Source organism: Carassius carassius, chromosome 19, assembly GCF_963082965.1.
Source record: "Carassius carassius chromosome 19, fCarCar2.1, whole genome shotgun sequence".
Classification (NCBI taxonomy): domain Eukaryota; kingdom Metazoa; phylum Chordata; class Actinopteri; order Cypriniformes; family Cyprinidae; genus Carassius; species Carassius carassius.
In genome coordinates, this window is record NC_081773.1 from 15,376,405 (window position 1) to 15,390,972 (window position 14,568).

The window sequence follows — 14,568 nt, forward strand, 5'->3', positions numbered from 1 at the left end:
AAACCGCTATACAAATAAACTTGAATTGAATTGCTAAAAATCTTAAATCAACTGAAAATGATTTTCTCTCCGAATGCTGAGTGCCATGAAGTCTTTACATTTCAGGGGAAGAAACCTACAAAGTTATTACTTCTAGTTGTAAGTTGAAATAAGTTGAAATATTTTAACATTACCGTCATTTAATCACCAAAAGCAACATTGGCAACTTTATGTCTTTACTGTCACTCTTGAGATGGAAAAAAGTATTCATTTCTTAAACAAAAAAAACTCCACACCACCAAAGCATTTTGTCAGATTTTTCCGGTTATTTATTTATTTTTTCCTTATATGGAGCTTGTGTCTAAAGACAGAAAATTGTTTAGCTTATATACAGATTAGCATAGAACATGAAGTCATTTCAGATAGGAACATTGTTAGTCTTTTAAAGGAAGAGCTCTGTTTGTATGGTTATACAAAATATATCTGCAAATTAAACGCAAATTCAAGAACACTTCAAATTGTGATGCTGCAACATTGTGATCCGGATTATACACTAATTTGCTGAAACTTTTGAACAGGATCAAATGTTAAATAAAACAATGAACTTTGTTATTAAATTACTTAATGTCTAAACTCTGATTTGGCTTCTATATAGCCTAAAATCATTATTGCTACCCCTTTTTTGTTTTTGTACACAATACGTCCCTTTATTCCTTTATTAGGCCTAATATTCAAAAAATAGCATTAGAGATTACACGTACACTCACAAATAATACACCTCTTTGTGCAGAAAAACAATTTCACATTCTAGATTTTAAAAAATATATATGTGAAAAAAAGGCCTTTGGAAAAAAACAGAGCAGGCACAAAAGAAACTCTTATCACTGAATGAAAGGAAGAGCTGAAGATCTGCTGCTGTGTCAGAGATTCATGTTCTTCATGGCTCGCAGATCAAAGTCTCCACCACAAACTTGTTTTCAAAATGGCGGATCTTGTGGCAGTTCAGAGCCTCCCGTTTCTGCATACCTGCAGTGGAGAACATTCAGCTTTCAGAAGTTTGAAATGTACTTGATTATATGGTGAACATGAGACGAAATACTGGGCCTCCACCACTTAAAACTTGAAAATAAGATCAACTGTGATGGTGGGAAGATGTAAACAAAGTCTTCTCACATGGTTTGTGTGTGTACACTTACCCAGTATGGTTTCTCTACGCTGCAGTCTGTACGTGTCTTTGTCTTTGCACAGGTTATTGATGTAATAGCCCAGATCACTGGTGCTGTCCATCCTTTCTGTAATCATCATCTCCTCTCGCACAAGGTATGTCTGAGGAAGATACATTCCTGCCTGCAAAAACACACAGACATCAACTTAACTTCTGAAATGCATTTGTGTGAAAAACACAAGAATCATTTACTGACACAAATTCACAGAATCTCCTGTTATAAATGTTATTAATGGTTACCTTGACGTTGACCAGGAACTCCTGGAAATCTCTGGGCGGCATGACAATAGATGTGTTCAGGGTGATGATGTAGCATCTGTCCAGATTCATGTCCAGGTAAGCAGTCAGTTTCTGACAGCACAGAACGATGCACAGGGTTATTCACAATGAAACATACATTTGTACTTGTATCTCCAGAGTCTCTTTAACAAAAAACAGGAAACTCAAACTTCTTTTTGCAACCTATAATCTCAGAAACAAAAAATTTCAGAAAACCAGTCAATCCCTGTTCAATTTGTAATGGATACTAATGCAGCAGGGTGACTGATAATATGTTTATGGTGGTTATGGCCAACACTGTCTGTGTGTGTGTGTGTGTGTGTGTGTGTGTGCTCTTGTTTTTGTGACATATCAGGACACAACTCTGTATAATGACATGGGTATGACACAGGTATTAAAGGAGAGGGTGACTTATGAGGACATAACCCATGTCCCCATTTTTCAAAATGCTTATAAATCATACAAAATTAGTTTTTTTGAGAAAGTAAAAATGCAAAGTTTCCTGTTAGGGTTAGGTGTAGGGTTGGTGAAGGGCGATAGAATATACAGTTTGTACAGTATAAAAACCATTACGCCTATGGGAGATCCCCACTTTTCACAAAAACAAACGTGTGTGTGTGTATTTTTGTACCATGGTGAAGTCATGCAGGATGCCAGCTGGATCACCGTCTGCGAACTCAGGGACTGGTACTTTGATGAGCTCCACCTCATCGTCTTCGAAAAAGCTCACATTCTCTTCAATCAGCCTCATTGGTGTCTCAACCTCCACCTCCTCATCAAACTCGTAGTCTTCCTCAAAGTAGTTCAACCCACAGATGAACACCTGCTCCTCCTGTGTGTTATACAAACATACAGCATTAACACTAATTGACAACTACATTTCAAAGAGCAGTTTGGTGCCAACACAATGTACACTTATCTAAAGGCAAATTAATCATTTGCTTATTGTGGGAGGTGCATGACACATAGGTGTAACAATACTACGGTTTCTTAGGGGAAAAAAAGCTTGACACAGTACAAATCTAAATGTCTATATGACAAATCTAAATGACTTTCTCTAAAGGTTATTTTTTCACATATTAAATACTAGTGATAGTTTCTAAGAACTTGCCAACATAAAAAAATGGTTTGCACTGCTGCACATACTGTACATGTTTACTCTCAGTGCTAAGCAGTCTAAGGTTTATCTTTCATAATTATGTGGTTTTTGAGGATGAGGGCAAGTCACGTGATCTTTGCACAATGTCTTGTGGATAATTTTGCTAGCTTCTACCAAGTGGCAGATGATTTTGAAGTATTTGCTGTTACAGAAGTTACCAGGCTCTAACATCAGCAGAATTCTGGTCACACACACCTGCTCCTCATCCTGCTCACTCATAAGGACTGCTACAGACGCACACACCTCGTCTCACCTCATTGTCTGGTCTCGTTTGTACAACGTGGACTATTTACCTGACTTCTTGAACTCCAGCGAGTCTTCCCTTCCTTTATGACTCCAGTGTTCTCTGTATTATGCGGGTACCAAGAATCAGTGATGGCAAACCGAGGCTTTCTAAAGCATTTGAGGCTTTCATGAAATTGTGGCCCTGTCCTAAATGACACCCTAAACCCTCGCAGTCTTCCTTTGAGTCTGCACTTTCATGAAGTAATGGCACTTTGACTGTCGGGTTGACTGCCCCAGTGCGCAGGCTCAGCAGAAGTGCGGATCAAGGGTGCGTAAAGGCTGCAAAGGGGGCGCTCGCAAACACCCTTCTGAAAACTAAAATGATGAATTGGACACCCTACAGTCTTATCGACTTAATGGACACGTGCATTACTGACCCTCTGATGTCACATGGACTACTTTGATTATGTTTTTCTTACCTTTCTGGACATGGACAGTATACCGTACACACAGCTTCAATGGAGGGAATAAGAGCTCTCGGAGTAAATCTAAAATATCTTAAACTGTGTTCCAAATATAAATGGAGGTCTTACGGGTTTGGAACAACATGAAGGTAAGTTATTAATGACATAATTTTGCAAATTGGGCGAACTAACCCTTTAAGTGTCAATTTTTTTAAAATTTAGATTTATACATCATATGTAAGTTGAATATATAAGCTTTCCATTGATGTCTTGTTTGTTAGGATAGGACAATATTTGGCCAAGATACAATTATTTGGAAATCTGGAATCTTAGGGTGCAAAAAAATCTAAATACTGAGAAAATGGCCTTTACAGTGGTCAGAGTGAAGACCTTAGCAATGTATACCACTAATCAAAAAATACGTTTTGATATATTTACTGTAGGAAATTTACAAAATATTTTCATGGAACATGATCTTTAGTCACTATCCTAATGATTTTTGGCATAAAAGAAAATATTTTGTATAATATTTTGACCCATACAATGTTTTTTTTTTGGCTATTGCTAAAAATATACCCCGGTGACTTATGTTTTGTGTTCCAGGGTCACATTTCTGACAAATCATCATGGCGCAGACAAAGCTTCGGAAGTCTGTGACATCTCGGATCAATACATGCATCAGGTGGGATCGTGAAGCTCCAGTTTTTTCAAACCAGCGGTCCCGACCTTCTGATACTGCATGACCTTCAAAGCTTCATATGTCATCAATCAGCTGGTGTTGTAATTTCAATACAAGCATTGGCACAGTGTGTGATACAATAGTGGTCTGAAAACTGCATCGGATCATCAGAGCTGCGGTATCAATTGTCCCATCACTACCAAGAATGTCAAAGTGGATGCCCTCTTCCTGTCTTCATGCTCCAGAAGAGGTCACAGAAGAACCTAAGCCCATCTAGCCTTCCAACTTGATTCTGAGTGCCATCCAGAATGGACATGAGAAGGTTCATTCAAAGCTGCTCTCTCTGTGCCATCTCAAAGGGCCCAAGCCATCTACCAACAGGCAAGCTCCATCTGCTGCCATTCACAATCGCTCGTGGTCACACCTAGGAGTGGACTTCATCAAAGAACTGGCCCCCTCTTACGGTAACTTACGCATTCTTGTTGTCATGGATCGATTTTATAAATCTGGTCATCTGCTTCCTCTCAAAGAGATTCCCACTGCAAAGCAAACTGCAGAACTCGTCTTCAGTCATGTCTTCTGGTACTTCTGGATTCCTGAAGATATAGTATCAGACTGGGGTCCCCAGTTTACTGCAAAGCTATGGAAAGCTTTCTTCACCCTCCTAGGTGGGACACTGAGCCTCTCATCTGGATACCATCCCCAATCGAATGGGCAGATGAGGAGAGAGATCCAGGAGATTGGACCTATCCTACGAACATTCTGCCGTGTCTACCAGAACTCTTGGAACCAGTTCCTAGGCTCCAATTCCCTTTATCAGCCTGCCATTGAACTCATTCTCTTCCGGTGCATGCTCGGTTACCAGCCTCCTTTGTTCCAGTGGGCTGGGAATCCATCAAGTCCCATCTGTTGACTTGTGGTTCTGAGAGATCGAAAGGGGTCTGGGACACTCACTCACAGAGGCAGTGCGCCACCAATGATCTAGGTGGACATTCGACTGATGGAACTCCAACTTTCCAGCTTGGACAGGTTTGGCTGTCCATTAGAGACATAAAGATGTGTCTGCCATGCAAGAAGCTTATTTCCAGATGCACTGGCCCCTTCACCATCACCTGACAGATGTACCCAGTCGGTTTGGATGGTTGTAGTATCTGTATAGTATAGTATAGTATAGTATAGTATCTGGTCAATTGGGATGGTGTGACACAGATGAGCGCTCATGGTCCCCAGAGACAATATCCTTGATCCAGTCCTGCTCACAGCCTTCCACGACTCTCACCCCTGATCATACCTCGCCCTGAGGAAGAGGTCGACCACCATGACAGGGGAAGTACTGTCACAGAATTGCCAGCACCAAAATTCTGGTCACACACACCTGCTCCTCATCCTGCTCACTAATTAGGACTGCTACAAACACACACACCTCGTGTCACCTCAATATTGGACTACTTACCAGACTTCCTGAACTCCAACATTACCTCCAGTGATTGTCTCCAGTGTGTCTACCCTTCCTTTGTGTCACCAATGTTCTCTGCCTACAAACCTGTTGAAAGGGATTACCTCAATACTCACCAAAGGCATAGATGTGTGTGTATCCTTCCTATTATCTGCTCTGCCATCCACGATCTCCTGCATCTGTAGCAAAGGAAAGTAAATTTAACAAACTTATTCTCTAAAATGCATACTCCACCTTGGTTGCCCGTGTGCTCAGTGCTGTAATAATCACCCATCATGGTTGATTCCATGTATATGTGTCTGAGACTACATTCTGTACATTCTGTCTATGCTTGATTTTAGTTGCTTTTGCATTTCAGAGAAAATCTGTGACCCACAATCCACTGCTTCAAGGCTTAGACTGATTATGAAATGTTATAGAAATGAATCAAGATGAAGATAAACATCAATGCAAGATGACACATGTTAGATGTTATGATGTTGTGTTTTTGATTTTACTATGGTTACATCAATTATCTCACCTCAAGAACATGGTATCTATATAGGTAGGCTCCTCCCACCACTAGGCCAGAGAGAACGAGAGCCAATCCCAGACAGAAGCACCAGCACCACACCTTAGACTGCGGACGCACCAACACTGCTGCCTCAGTATCCTACAAGGCAGAGAAACGACGGTTACAAAATTACAAATGAACAATTAATTAAATATATATATTTATATATACATTTCTGTTCAAAAGTAATTAACACTGTTATTCAACAATGATTCATTAAACTGGTCAAAAATGAAAGTAAAGACATTTATAAAGTAAAAAAAAAAAAAAATTCTAATAATTTCTATTCATCACAGAATCCTGAAAAAATAATATACCATGGTTTCCACAAAAATATTAAGCAGCATGGCTGTTTTCAACACCGGTAATAATAAAAAATGTTTCTTGAGCATCAAAAATCATAATTTCTAAACACTTAAGACTGGAAGAAAGGCTGCTGAAAAAAAAAATCAGCTTTGCCATCGCAGACAAAAGTTACATAAAATAAAAAAAACAGATATTTAAACCAATAATAACGACAAATTATGGTTTTACTGTATTTTTGATCAAATAAATGCAGGCATTTAAGCATATTTAACAAAGCCTAAACCAAAAGCACAGGCCAACACAAAAATTAAAGTCCTTACAGAATTACAGAGAGTGATTTTCAAAAACTAAAAGGATAAAAAATGAATACAACTGGATAGAGATTCATTTTCCTTGTTAAAAAGAATGCCTTATTTTCAGCATTATGTAAAGTATACAACAGGACCTGACTCTACCCAGCCTAAATGTTCAGCTGTGTCCTGTAGACATTCACACACAGCTCACAGACAGCAGATATCATTTGACACGAGACACACCACAAATGAAACCAGAAAAACCTTAAAGAGTCTGTTTTGATAAACTTGCAGTTATGAGACAAACTGAACAAAAAAAGAAGTGAGATTCACACTGTATCTCTTCTGGTTTCCAGTTAAAGAGGCGTTAAAACAGTTTGGTGCCAGTAACTTCTGCAAAACGTCACAAAGAGGAAAAATCCTTCAATTCTAATCTACAAAAATGCTTCTTCACTCAAACAATAGCTGCGCAATATGAATTGAAAGAGAAAATTAAATCAAACAGTTTCTATCTGAATAACAGAAGGGGAATTTAATCAGAATGATGAAAAGTGAAACACAGATAACAATGCAGGAATGTATTCAGAGTTCCTAGTTTTATTATTGTGTGATTATTTAAGCCAAATACTCAAAATAGTTTATCCTAGTTTAATATCCAGTAGAGGAGGGTTTTTTTGTTTGTTTATTTTTTGCACATTCTCTCATTAATGTAACCACACAGCTCTTTAGAGCACATGGGTGTGAGTGTTGGATGGCCTTGACCAGAAATTGCAGTTGAGAGTCGTTTTAATGCTTCTTGAATGCCTCATGAATCAGGCATTTCCTGGTTTCACAGTAAAATCAGATAAAAATGCACTGTATTTACATATGCTATATGCTTGTATTTTGCACTAATGTTTCTTTTCTTAAAAAATATATATATATGTTTAGACAAATTTATATAGCACCTTTCCATAGTTCAAATACACTACAGTTGAGATACAGCAGGAAAATCAACAACAGCAACTATCATGTGGTATAGACAAGCAGTAGAACAGTTTCTAAGCTTAAAGGGTTAGTTCAACCCAAAATGAAAATTCTGTCATTAATTACTCACCCTCATGTCGTTCCAAACCTGTAAGACCTTTTAAAATTAAGATATTTTTGATAAAATGTAGAAACGTAGTACATTTTACGAAGCTACGAGAACACTTTTTGTGTGCAAAGAAAACAAAAATTATTTATTCAACAATTCTTCTCACTGAGTTAGCACACTGATTACATTCAGAGGAAAGCTGTTGTATAAAGTCGTTATTTTTGTTTTCTTTTTGCACAAAAAGTATTCTCATAGCTTCGCAAAATTGAAGTTGCGCCACTGATGTCACATGGAGTGTTTTACCGATGTTTCTGGGTCTGGGAATATTTATGTTACATTGTTGTCTTTTCAGGGTCATAGAGCTCTCAGATTTCATAAAAAATATCTTAATTTGTGTTTTGAAAATGAACAAAGGTTTTACGGTTTGGAACGACATGAGGGTGAATAATTAATGACAGAATTTTTATTTTTGGGCAAACCATCCCTTTAAGTTGAAGTCCAACTTTCTTATTCTTGGCTTGTAGTTCTGTCTCCTTATGCAATACACTAATTTTCTTCAAAGTTGCCTGTATCTTAAACATGTGTGAGAGTGCATAAAACATGTCTCTACACGTCTGTCTTCCACAACCCATGAAAAGAACTCACACATATATCAGTGAAGTCTCCTGGTAATGAACGTAAAATAATTCTATAGTGTGTTGTGAGAAACAGAGTTAAATTATTCTGAAAGAATACAATTCAGAGAAACACAACCATGTTCCCTGCTTCCATCACACAAAACACACACACAAAATGGTTAAGTCCACTTCACAGGACACTGAAATACACCTATTGCTTATAAATTTTAATTTACATTTAAAACTGGCCCATAGTCTAGCCTTGTTTTGGTCATTTTTAACTAGTGCGGCCCACCCACATAAATTCCATGTGGGTGATGTCTGTCATCAGTTTTCTATTCTATTCTATTCTATTCTAGTCAATTGTGTCACAAGTATTTAATACTTTTTCTAAGATATAAATAAGCAGTGAAGAGCTTCCTTTTTAAGTCGCATACAAATATAATAAAGAAAAACGTGTCAGTGAGGCAACAACAGGCTGTGTCAGGCAGCTGCCAACAAACACACACAAACAACAAGCACATTACAACCTGTTCAGGCAGTCTCACACCCAACAATACCAGGAAATTATACATAGCATTTTAAAAATGTACTATGGTAACCAAGGTTTCTGTCAAAATACCGTAGTAACTAATTACACTTATTTTCACTTAACTAAGTGAACTTGGTAACAGTAAACAGCCCCTATGGTATTTTTTAATGTATTATTATTATTAGCTTATCAAAACATATAAATTGAATACATCAAAATAAATTACAATTAGACACATAATATATTATTTAAGGTTTAAAAAAAAAGACAATTAAAATGATAGACTTAAGTAACTGAATAAAATATTTATATTTTCTACTTTGTGGACTAAGACAGCTCTTTATATAAAAAGGGAATGTAGTTCAATTTGATATCAATTTAAGGAGGTGAAAAGAACTGCGCTAACTTTTTTTTATTATTTATTTTTTACCAGGGTAATGATTACAAGAGTGATTAGAGTTACCAGTCTTTGACAAACTTTGGGCCGTCAGCCATTTTATAACACTTTCAGTCAACTTGATCAAAGTTTGAAGAGCAAACCTAAACAAAGAAACCCATGTACTTCTGCATTTGGCATACTTTCTATACTTCTCTCAAAATAATATATATATATATATATATATATATATATATATATATATATATATATATATATATATATATATGTAAAAAAGTAATGTTCACATATAACTAGACTTTTCGATTAAAAGCCTTAATTACGAGATGACATTGAACCCTAACATTGCTAAAATGCGGTTACGCAAGTAAAAATTCAGCAATATTTGTTAGTAACGTACAGTACCTGTACACCAGTAATAAGACATTCCTTCTTTGTATCCTTTATGGCGAGAGCCTTGTTAAAAGAGACTTTCACCATATTGAAAATTGTCTGTAAAGTGGTTAGATTCGCGAGCTCGACAGAGAAAGAAAGCGCAAAATGAAAGCGTTTAGTTGGTTTCCTGCTCAGCAGCAAGTCTGTGTGTGACGCACATGACAGATCACAACATCTCCAGCTCAGCCTCTCAACTGCCTCTAGTGACAACTACTAGAAGATCAACTTGGAAAGTACCACCATGACAAGAACTTTCTACTTCTCAATACATTATTATAATTGACTATTTTAAAATCACCAGTACTTTGCAGTTAAATGTAGAATTGTATAAGGAAAAAAATATAGTGGCAACCACAGGGGCGGAGTGGGACCAAAAAAATCTACCGGGAAATTTCGTGGACCACCGGCCCACGGTTGTCTAAAAAAAAAGTATATATATACACACTACTAACGTCATGTGAAAGTGACGTGACATACAGCCAAGTATGGTGACCCAAACTCAGAATTTATGCTCTGCATTTAACCCATACAAAGTGCACACACACAGCAGTGAACACACACCCAGAGCAGTGGGCAGCCATTTATGCTGCAGCACCCATTGGGAGTTCAGTGCCTTGCTCAAGGGCACCTAAGCCATGGTATTGCCGGCCCAAGACTCAAACCCACAACCTTAGGGTTAGGAGTCAAACTCTCTAACCACTAGGCCATGACTTTATAGAACCCTTGCAAAATTATTTTATATATATTAAGAAAGTCACCATTACTGCTCACATCTATGATTAGATGCTAATTCCCATCTGTGCCAAGCTTTGACGACATGTGCTTCAGTTTATTTCACCTGTAGTATCTTTGCCCGTTGATGCCCGGAACATGTCTGTTATTTGGGAGCACTGCTTCCTCCTCCATAATTTGGAGAACCACCGAGTATAACAAAAAGTAATATGTTTCCAGATCTTGCTGTTGTTAACCAGTCTTTGGTTTTATTTGTAACTATTAATTTTATGATTTAATTAAATTCTTCAGCTAAATAATTTCAATTAAATTATTAATGGTAAGATTAAAGTGTTATAGGCTATTAAGATGACAACAAGGGGATTTTTACAAATCACATAATTTCTGAATCACGTATCTCTATGGAATATCAACATTTGCGATTAGACGGACAAATTCTCCTCTGACTGTCATTCAAACAGAACATTTGCATCTTCTTGACAATTTAAACATATAATGCAAAATATGCTAATAATCCAGCAATCAAAAACGAATACTGGCTGATTCTTACCAGCGCTGAGGAAATAAACAAGTACCAAATTACAATGTCATAAGTGATATGTGCTTCGTCGTTTATTGTATTACCCTGAACTGTTTATATGAACACTATGGATAATAATATTTAATTGAGAGCGAGTGTATATTGTGGTCCTTCCGCCAACAGACGTCACTGTCTGACTCTTGCTTCTGCGTGTTATTTTTCACGCATGCGCAGACGAGGAGAAACTGTCATGGCGGCGGCAGAGAAACCGACGAAAGAGAAGCTTTTATCCACTCTGGATGATATTGAAGTCTTATCAAGGTTTGTCTTCATATATTCTGCATGTTTAGATGAAATAAGCTTTGATGTTATTTATGTCTGCTTTTTTAGCTGTTACAAAGTAGAATGATATTACACTGCTGTAGTTCATTCATGAATTCCCCAGTCATTCCTGCTAACAGTTGCTGGATTAACGTTAGATCATAATGGAATAAATAAGTCACAGTCTCCGTTGTCCACTCGAGTTTGCGGTTTTCCCAACTTTCAACACATTTTAGACTACTACTATTCACACACACAGCTCCTCTTCGGTTCTCTTATTTTGTTGTTTGTGTTGCAGAGAGCTGATAGAGATGCTGGCGCTGTCCAGGACACAGAAACTGCCCCAGCCTGGAGAGGACACCGATGTGAGGAACACTGTTTACACACACAAGCACACACAATACTTAGGACATCACTGAAATCTCAAGAAGACAGATTTGTATCTGATATTTACAGGTTTTACAATTCTGATTTAGCCTGGGAATTTCCTGAAAAAAAAAAATCCTGAGAATTTCATTAGTATTAATAATTGCCTTGTGAATTGACCCTATGCTGATTCTGTGGGCAGATACTGGAGCTGTTAGTGCAGAGAGATAAAGAGTTCCAGGAGCTGATGCAGACGGCGGTGGAGCAGGGCAAAGTGCACCAGGAGATGCAGGCTCTGGAGAAGGAGGTCGAGAAGAGAGACAGCGATATCCAGCAGCTCCAGAAACAACTCAAAGAGGCTGAGCATATACTGGTAACTGAGCCACTACATGATTATTTCAGGAGGATTCAGTTACAGATCAGCATGCTTTATTACACTACAAACCATCAGTTTTTGTGCAACTTTGTAGATATTTAATTTCCAACAAAAACAACTGTGTGTTGTGTTGCTGTGAGTTTGATTTGAGAGAAATCATTGAAATTAACAAAATTAACAAAGAACATTACAAATGTATTTTGATTCGAGTCAAGGACACCTTAAAAATAAAATCAACATTGTTATTACTATAGGAGTTCCAGTAAATTATGCGTAATTACAAGCAACTGTATTTACACTAACATGGACACTTCAAGATAAAGTGCAACACACAGTATTTTTAGATATTTATTTACAATATTTATGTTCTTTAAACTAGCAATAATTCTGTGTTTCATTCATTATCAGGCCACTGCTGTCTACCAAGCCAAAGAAAAGCTGAAGTCTATCGAAAAGGCCAGACATGGTATTGTATTATTGAAATTATGACCATATTTTCTGGAAAATAATTTTCTCTTTACTATAATTCACACTAGGTCATATTTACATTTTGCATTGTTGAGAGGGGAATGACATTGGTGTACAAGACACTTAATTATTACTTTCTGGAACATTATTCCTTCACTAAACAAGAAATATTTTATTTTAATGGTACTCCGAAATGAACAGAAATATAATACAAACATAAATTGAAATGGCATTCATTATTTAAAAAAACAACACATGATCTTCAAGCCTAAAGGAATTTATTAAAACTGACTATAGACTAAATGTTCTATAGACTAAATGACTATAGACTAAATACCCCAACATGTTTCAGATGATTTAATATGTGATATATGTTCAGGAAAATATGGGAGTTCTCAGTAGAATTGATTAAGTCATGATACTGAGATGCAAGAACTTGTATTTTATTTACTTGATTTAATGCATTGATTTACCATAGTATCAAATAGATCCTGTTTAAGTTAAAGATGGCCTCTTGTCACCAGGGAGTATCTCTTCAGAGGAGATCATCAAATACGCTCACAGGATCAGTGCCAGTAACGCAGTGTGTGCTCCTCTCAACTGGGTTCCAGGTAAACCGACTTTTATACAGTTCTTTTATTTGTCTCTTTCACTCATGTGATTTCCTCAGGAACAAGTTCGGTTATATTTGTTCTTGTTCTTATATAAGTTCTTATGATGTGCATTTATGTGTAGGTGACCCCCGCAGGCCGTACCCCACGGATCTGGAGATGCGCAGTGGAATACTGGGTAACATGAGCAACATGCCCACCAACGGAGTGAACGGGCACCTGCCAGGAGACGCACTGGCTGCTGGGAGATTGCCAGGCAGGTTCACTCTTCTGTTTCCTCCGGTTTTCTTTAACAAACAAATATTGTGGTTTGTGTGTGGCTATGGACATTTCTGCTGAAGTACAGAATGTTTCCTTGATGTTTATTTTGGGCTAATATCTTTCTCCTTTCACTTTTAGATATTCTAACTCCACAATATCCTTGGCAGTCCGCTGATGTTTCCATGGGGATTCTGCCTCCTCACCATGGCAACGATTTTGGCCTGGAGCCACCTGGTCATAACAAGGAAAATGAAGATGATGTTGAGGCCATGTCAACAGATTCCTCCAGCAGCAGCAGTGACTCAGACTGAGTGTGTGTGTGTGTGTGTCCCCATAGTAAAGAAAGTGTGTTGTCTGCATCTAGTTTCTGTGATTATAGATCCAGATGGCAACATCTACTGCTTTCATGAGGACCGAACCTACATCGGTCCTCTTTTCAGCAAAGCCTCATTTGCTTATTTTTTTCATTCTTCAGATGCCTTGCGGTCATCATTTGTGTATAATTTTATCCCACTGGTCTCAAATGTCACCAGTGTGTCGTTTTCAATGTGTGCAGAGTGACAGGCTCATTTGCATTTATTTGTAATGTAGTGAAGCATTTCTGGTTTACAGTTGGAATATAAATAGCAATGTAAATACCTCTGAACTTTCAGAGTCTGTAAATAAAACTTTAAAAAAAAAAAAAATATATATAGTATTGTTCATTTTACCTTGTCTGTTTTGTGAAGCACAACAGAACACGTACAGAAGCACGGTGTAGTTTTAAAATGGTTTGTTTCCCCTGTGGAGCTGAGGTAAGGTAGTAAAGGAATAGGTCTGATTTAAATGACCCCTCGGGTTCAGTATTCCAGTATATACCATGACCTCTAAAAGTGCTTGCACGTATCCTACTCTGTGCATGATTATTGCGCTTAGACTGTCGACTTCAGTTTATTACAGTGCTTGCAAGACAGTTTTGATATTGCTGTAACATTCAGGTTAGGCTTTATTTGAAACTCCTACACTTTATATTAAATAATACAGTCTGAATCACTTAATATACATATGGCACTGTCTTGAACTATGTTTCAAAGATAATTTTTCAATCTTGGGTATCTAATGTTAGTTTAAACCTTCTCTTAAATTCATATAAAATTCTCAAGAATCTCCTATTGAGACTGAACATTTAAAATCTAAAATCTAACCATAAACATTTCAATTACACTTATTTGCATACTGAATATTGATAATTTATTTAAA

General features: G+C 37.3%; 2 protein-coding genes across 3 annotated transcripts; one reads left to right on the plus strand and one right to left on the minus strand.

The window, feature by feature from the left end:
- Window positions 1-285: 285 nt before the first annotated feature.
- itm2bb (integral membrane protein 2Bb) lies at window positions 286-9,838 on the minus strand. 2 transcript variants are annotated; one of them, XM_059499969.1, is made up of 7 exons: window positions 9,645-9,838; window positions 5,987-6,118; window positions 5,583-5,645; window positions 2,115-2,315; window positions 1,445-1,555; window positions 1,176-1,326; window positions 286-1,005 (listed from the first exon to the last, which is right to left on the minus strand). In XM_059499969.1, the coding sequence occupies exons 1-7, from the start codon at window positions 9,717-9,719 to the stop codon at window positions 917-919; spliced, it is 822 nt and encodes a 273-aa protein (XP_059355952.1). In that variant the 5' UTR covers window positions 9,720-9,838; the 3' UTR covers window positions 286-916. The 2 variants fall into 2 exon arrangements, with proteins under 2 accessions (XP_059355952.1, XP_059355953.1); XM_059499970.1 differs by lacking the exon at window positions 5,583-5,645 and having other exon boundaries at window positions 9,645-9,834.
- Window positions 9,839-11,089: 1,251 nt separating this feature from the next.
- LOC132094711 (mediator of RNA polymerase II transcription subunit 4-like) lies at window positions 11,090-14,015 on the plus strand. The gene is made up of 7 exons (XM_059499368.1): window positions 11,090-11,247; window positions 11,546-11,612; window positions 11,816-11,986; window positions 12,398-12,455; window positions 12,982-13,068; window positions 13,193-13,324; window positions 13,468-14,015. The coding sequence occupies exons 1-7, from the start codon at window positions 11,153-11,155 to the stop codon at window positions 13,638-13,640; spliced, it is 783 nt and encodes a 260-aa protein (XP_059355351.1). The 5' UTR covers window positions 11,090-11,152; the 3' UTR covers window positions 13,641-14,015.
- Window positions 14,016-14,568: the final 553 nt, after the last annotated feature.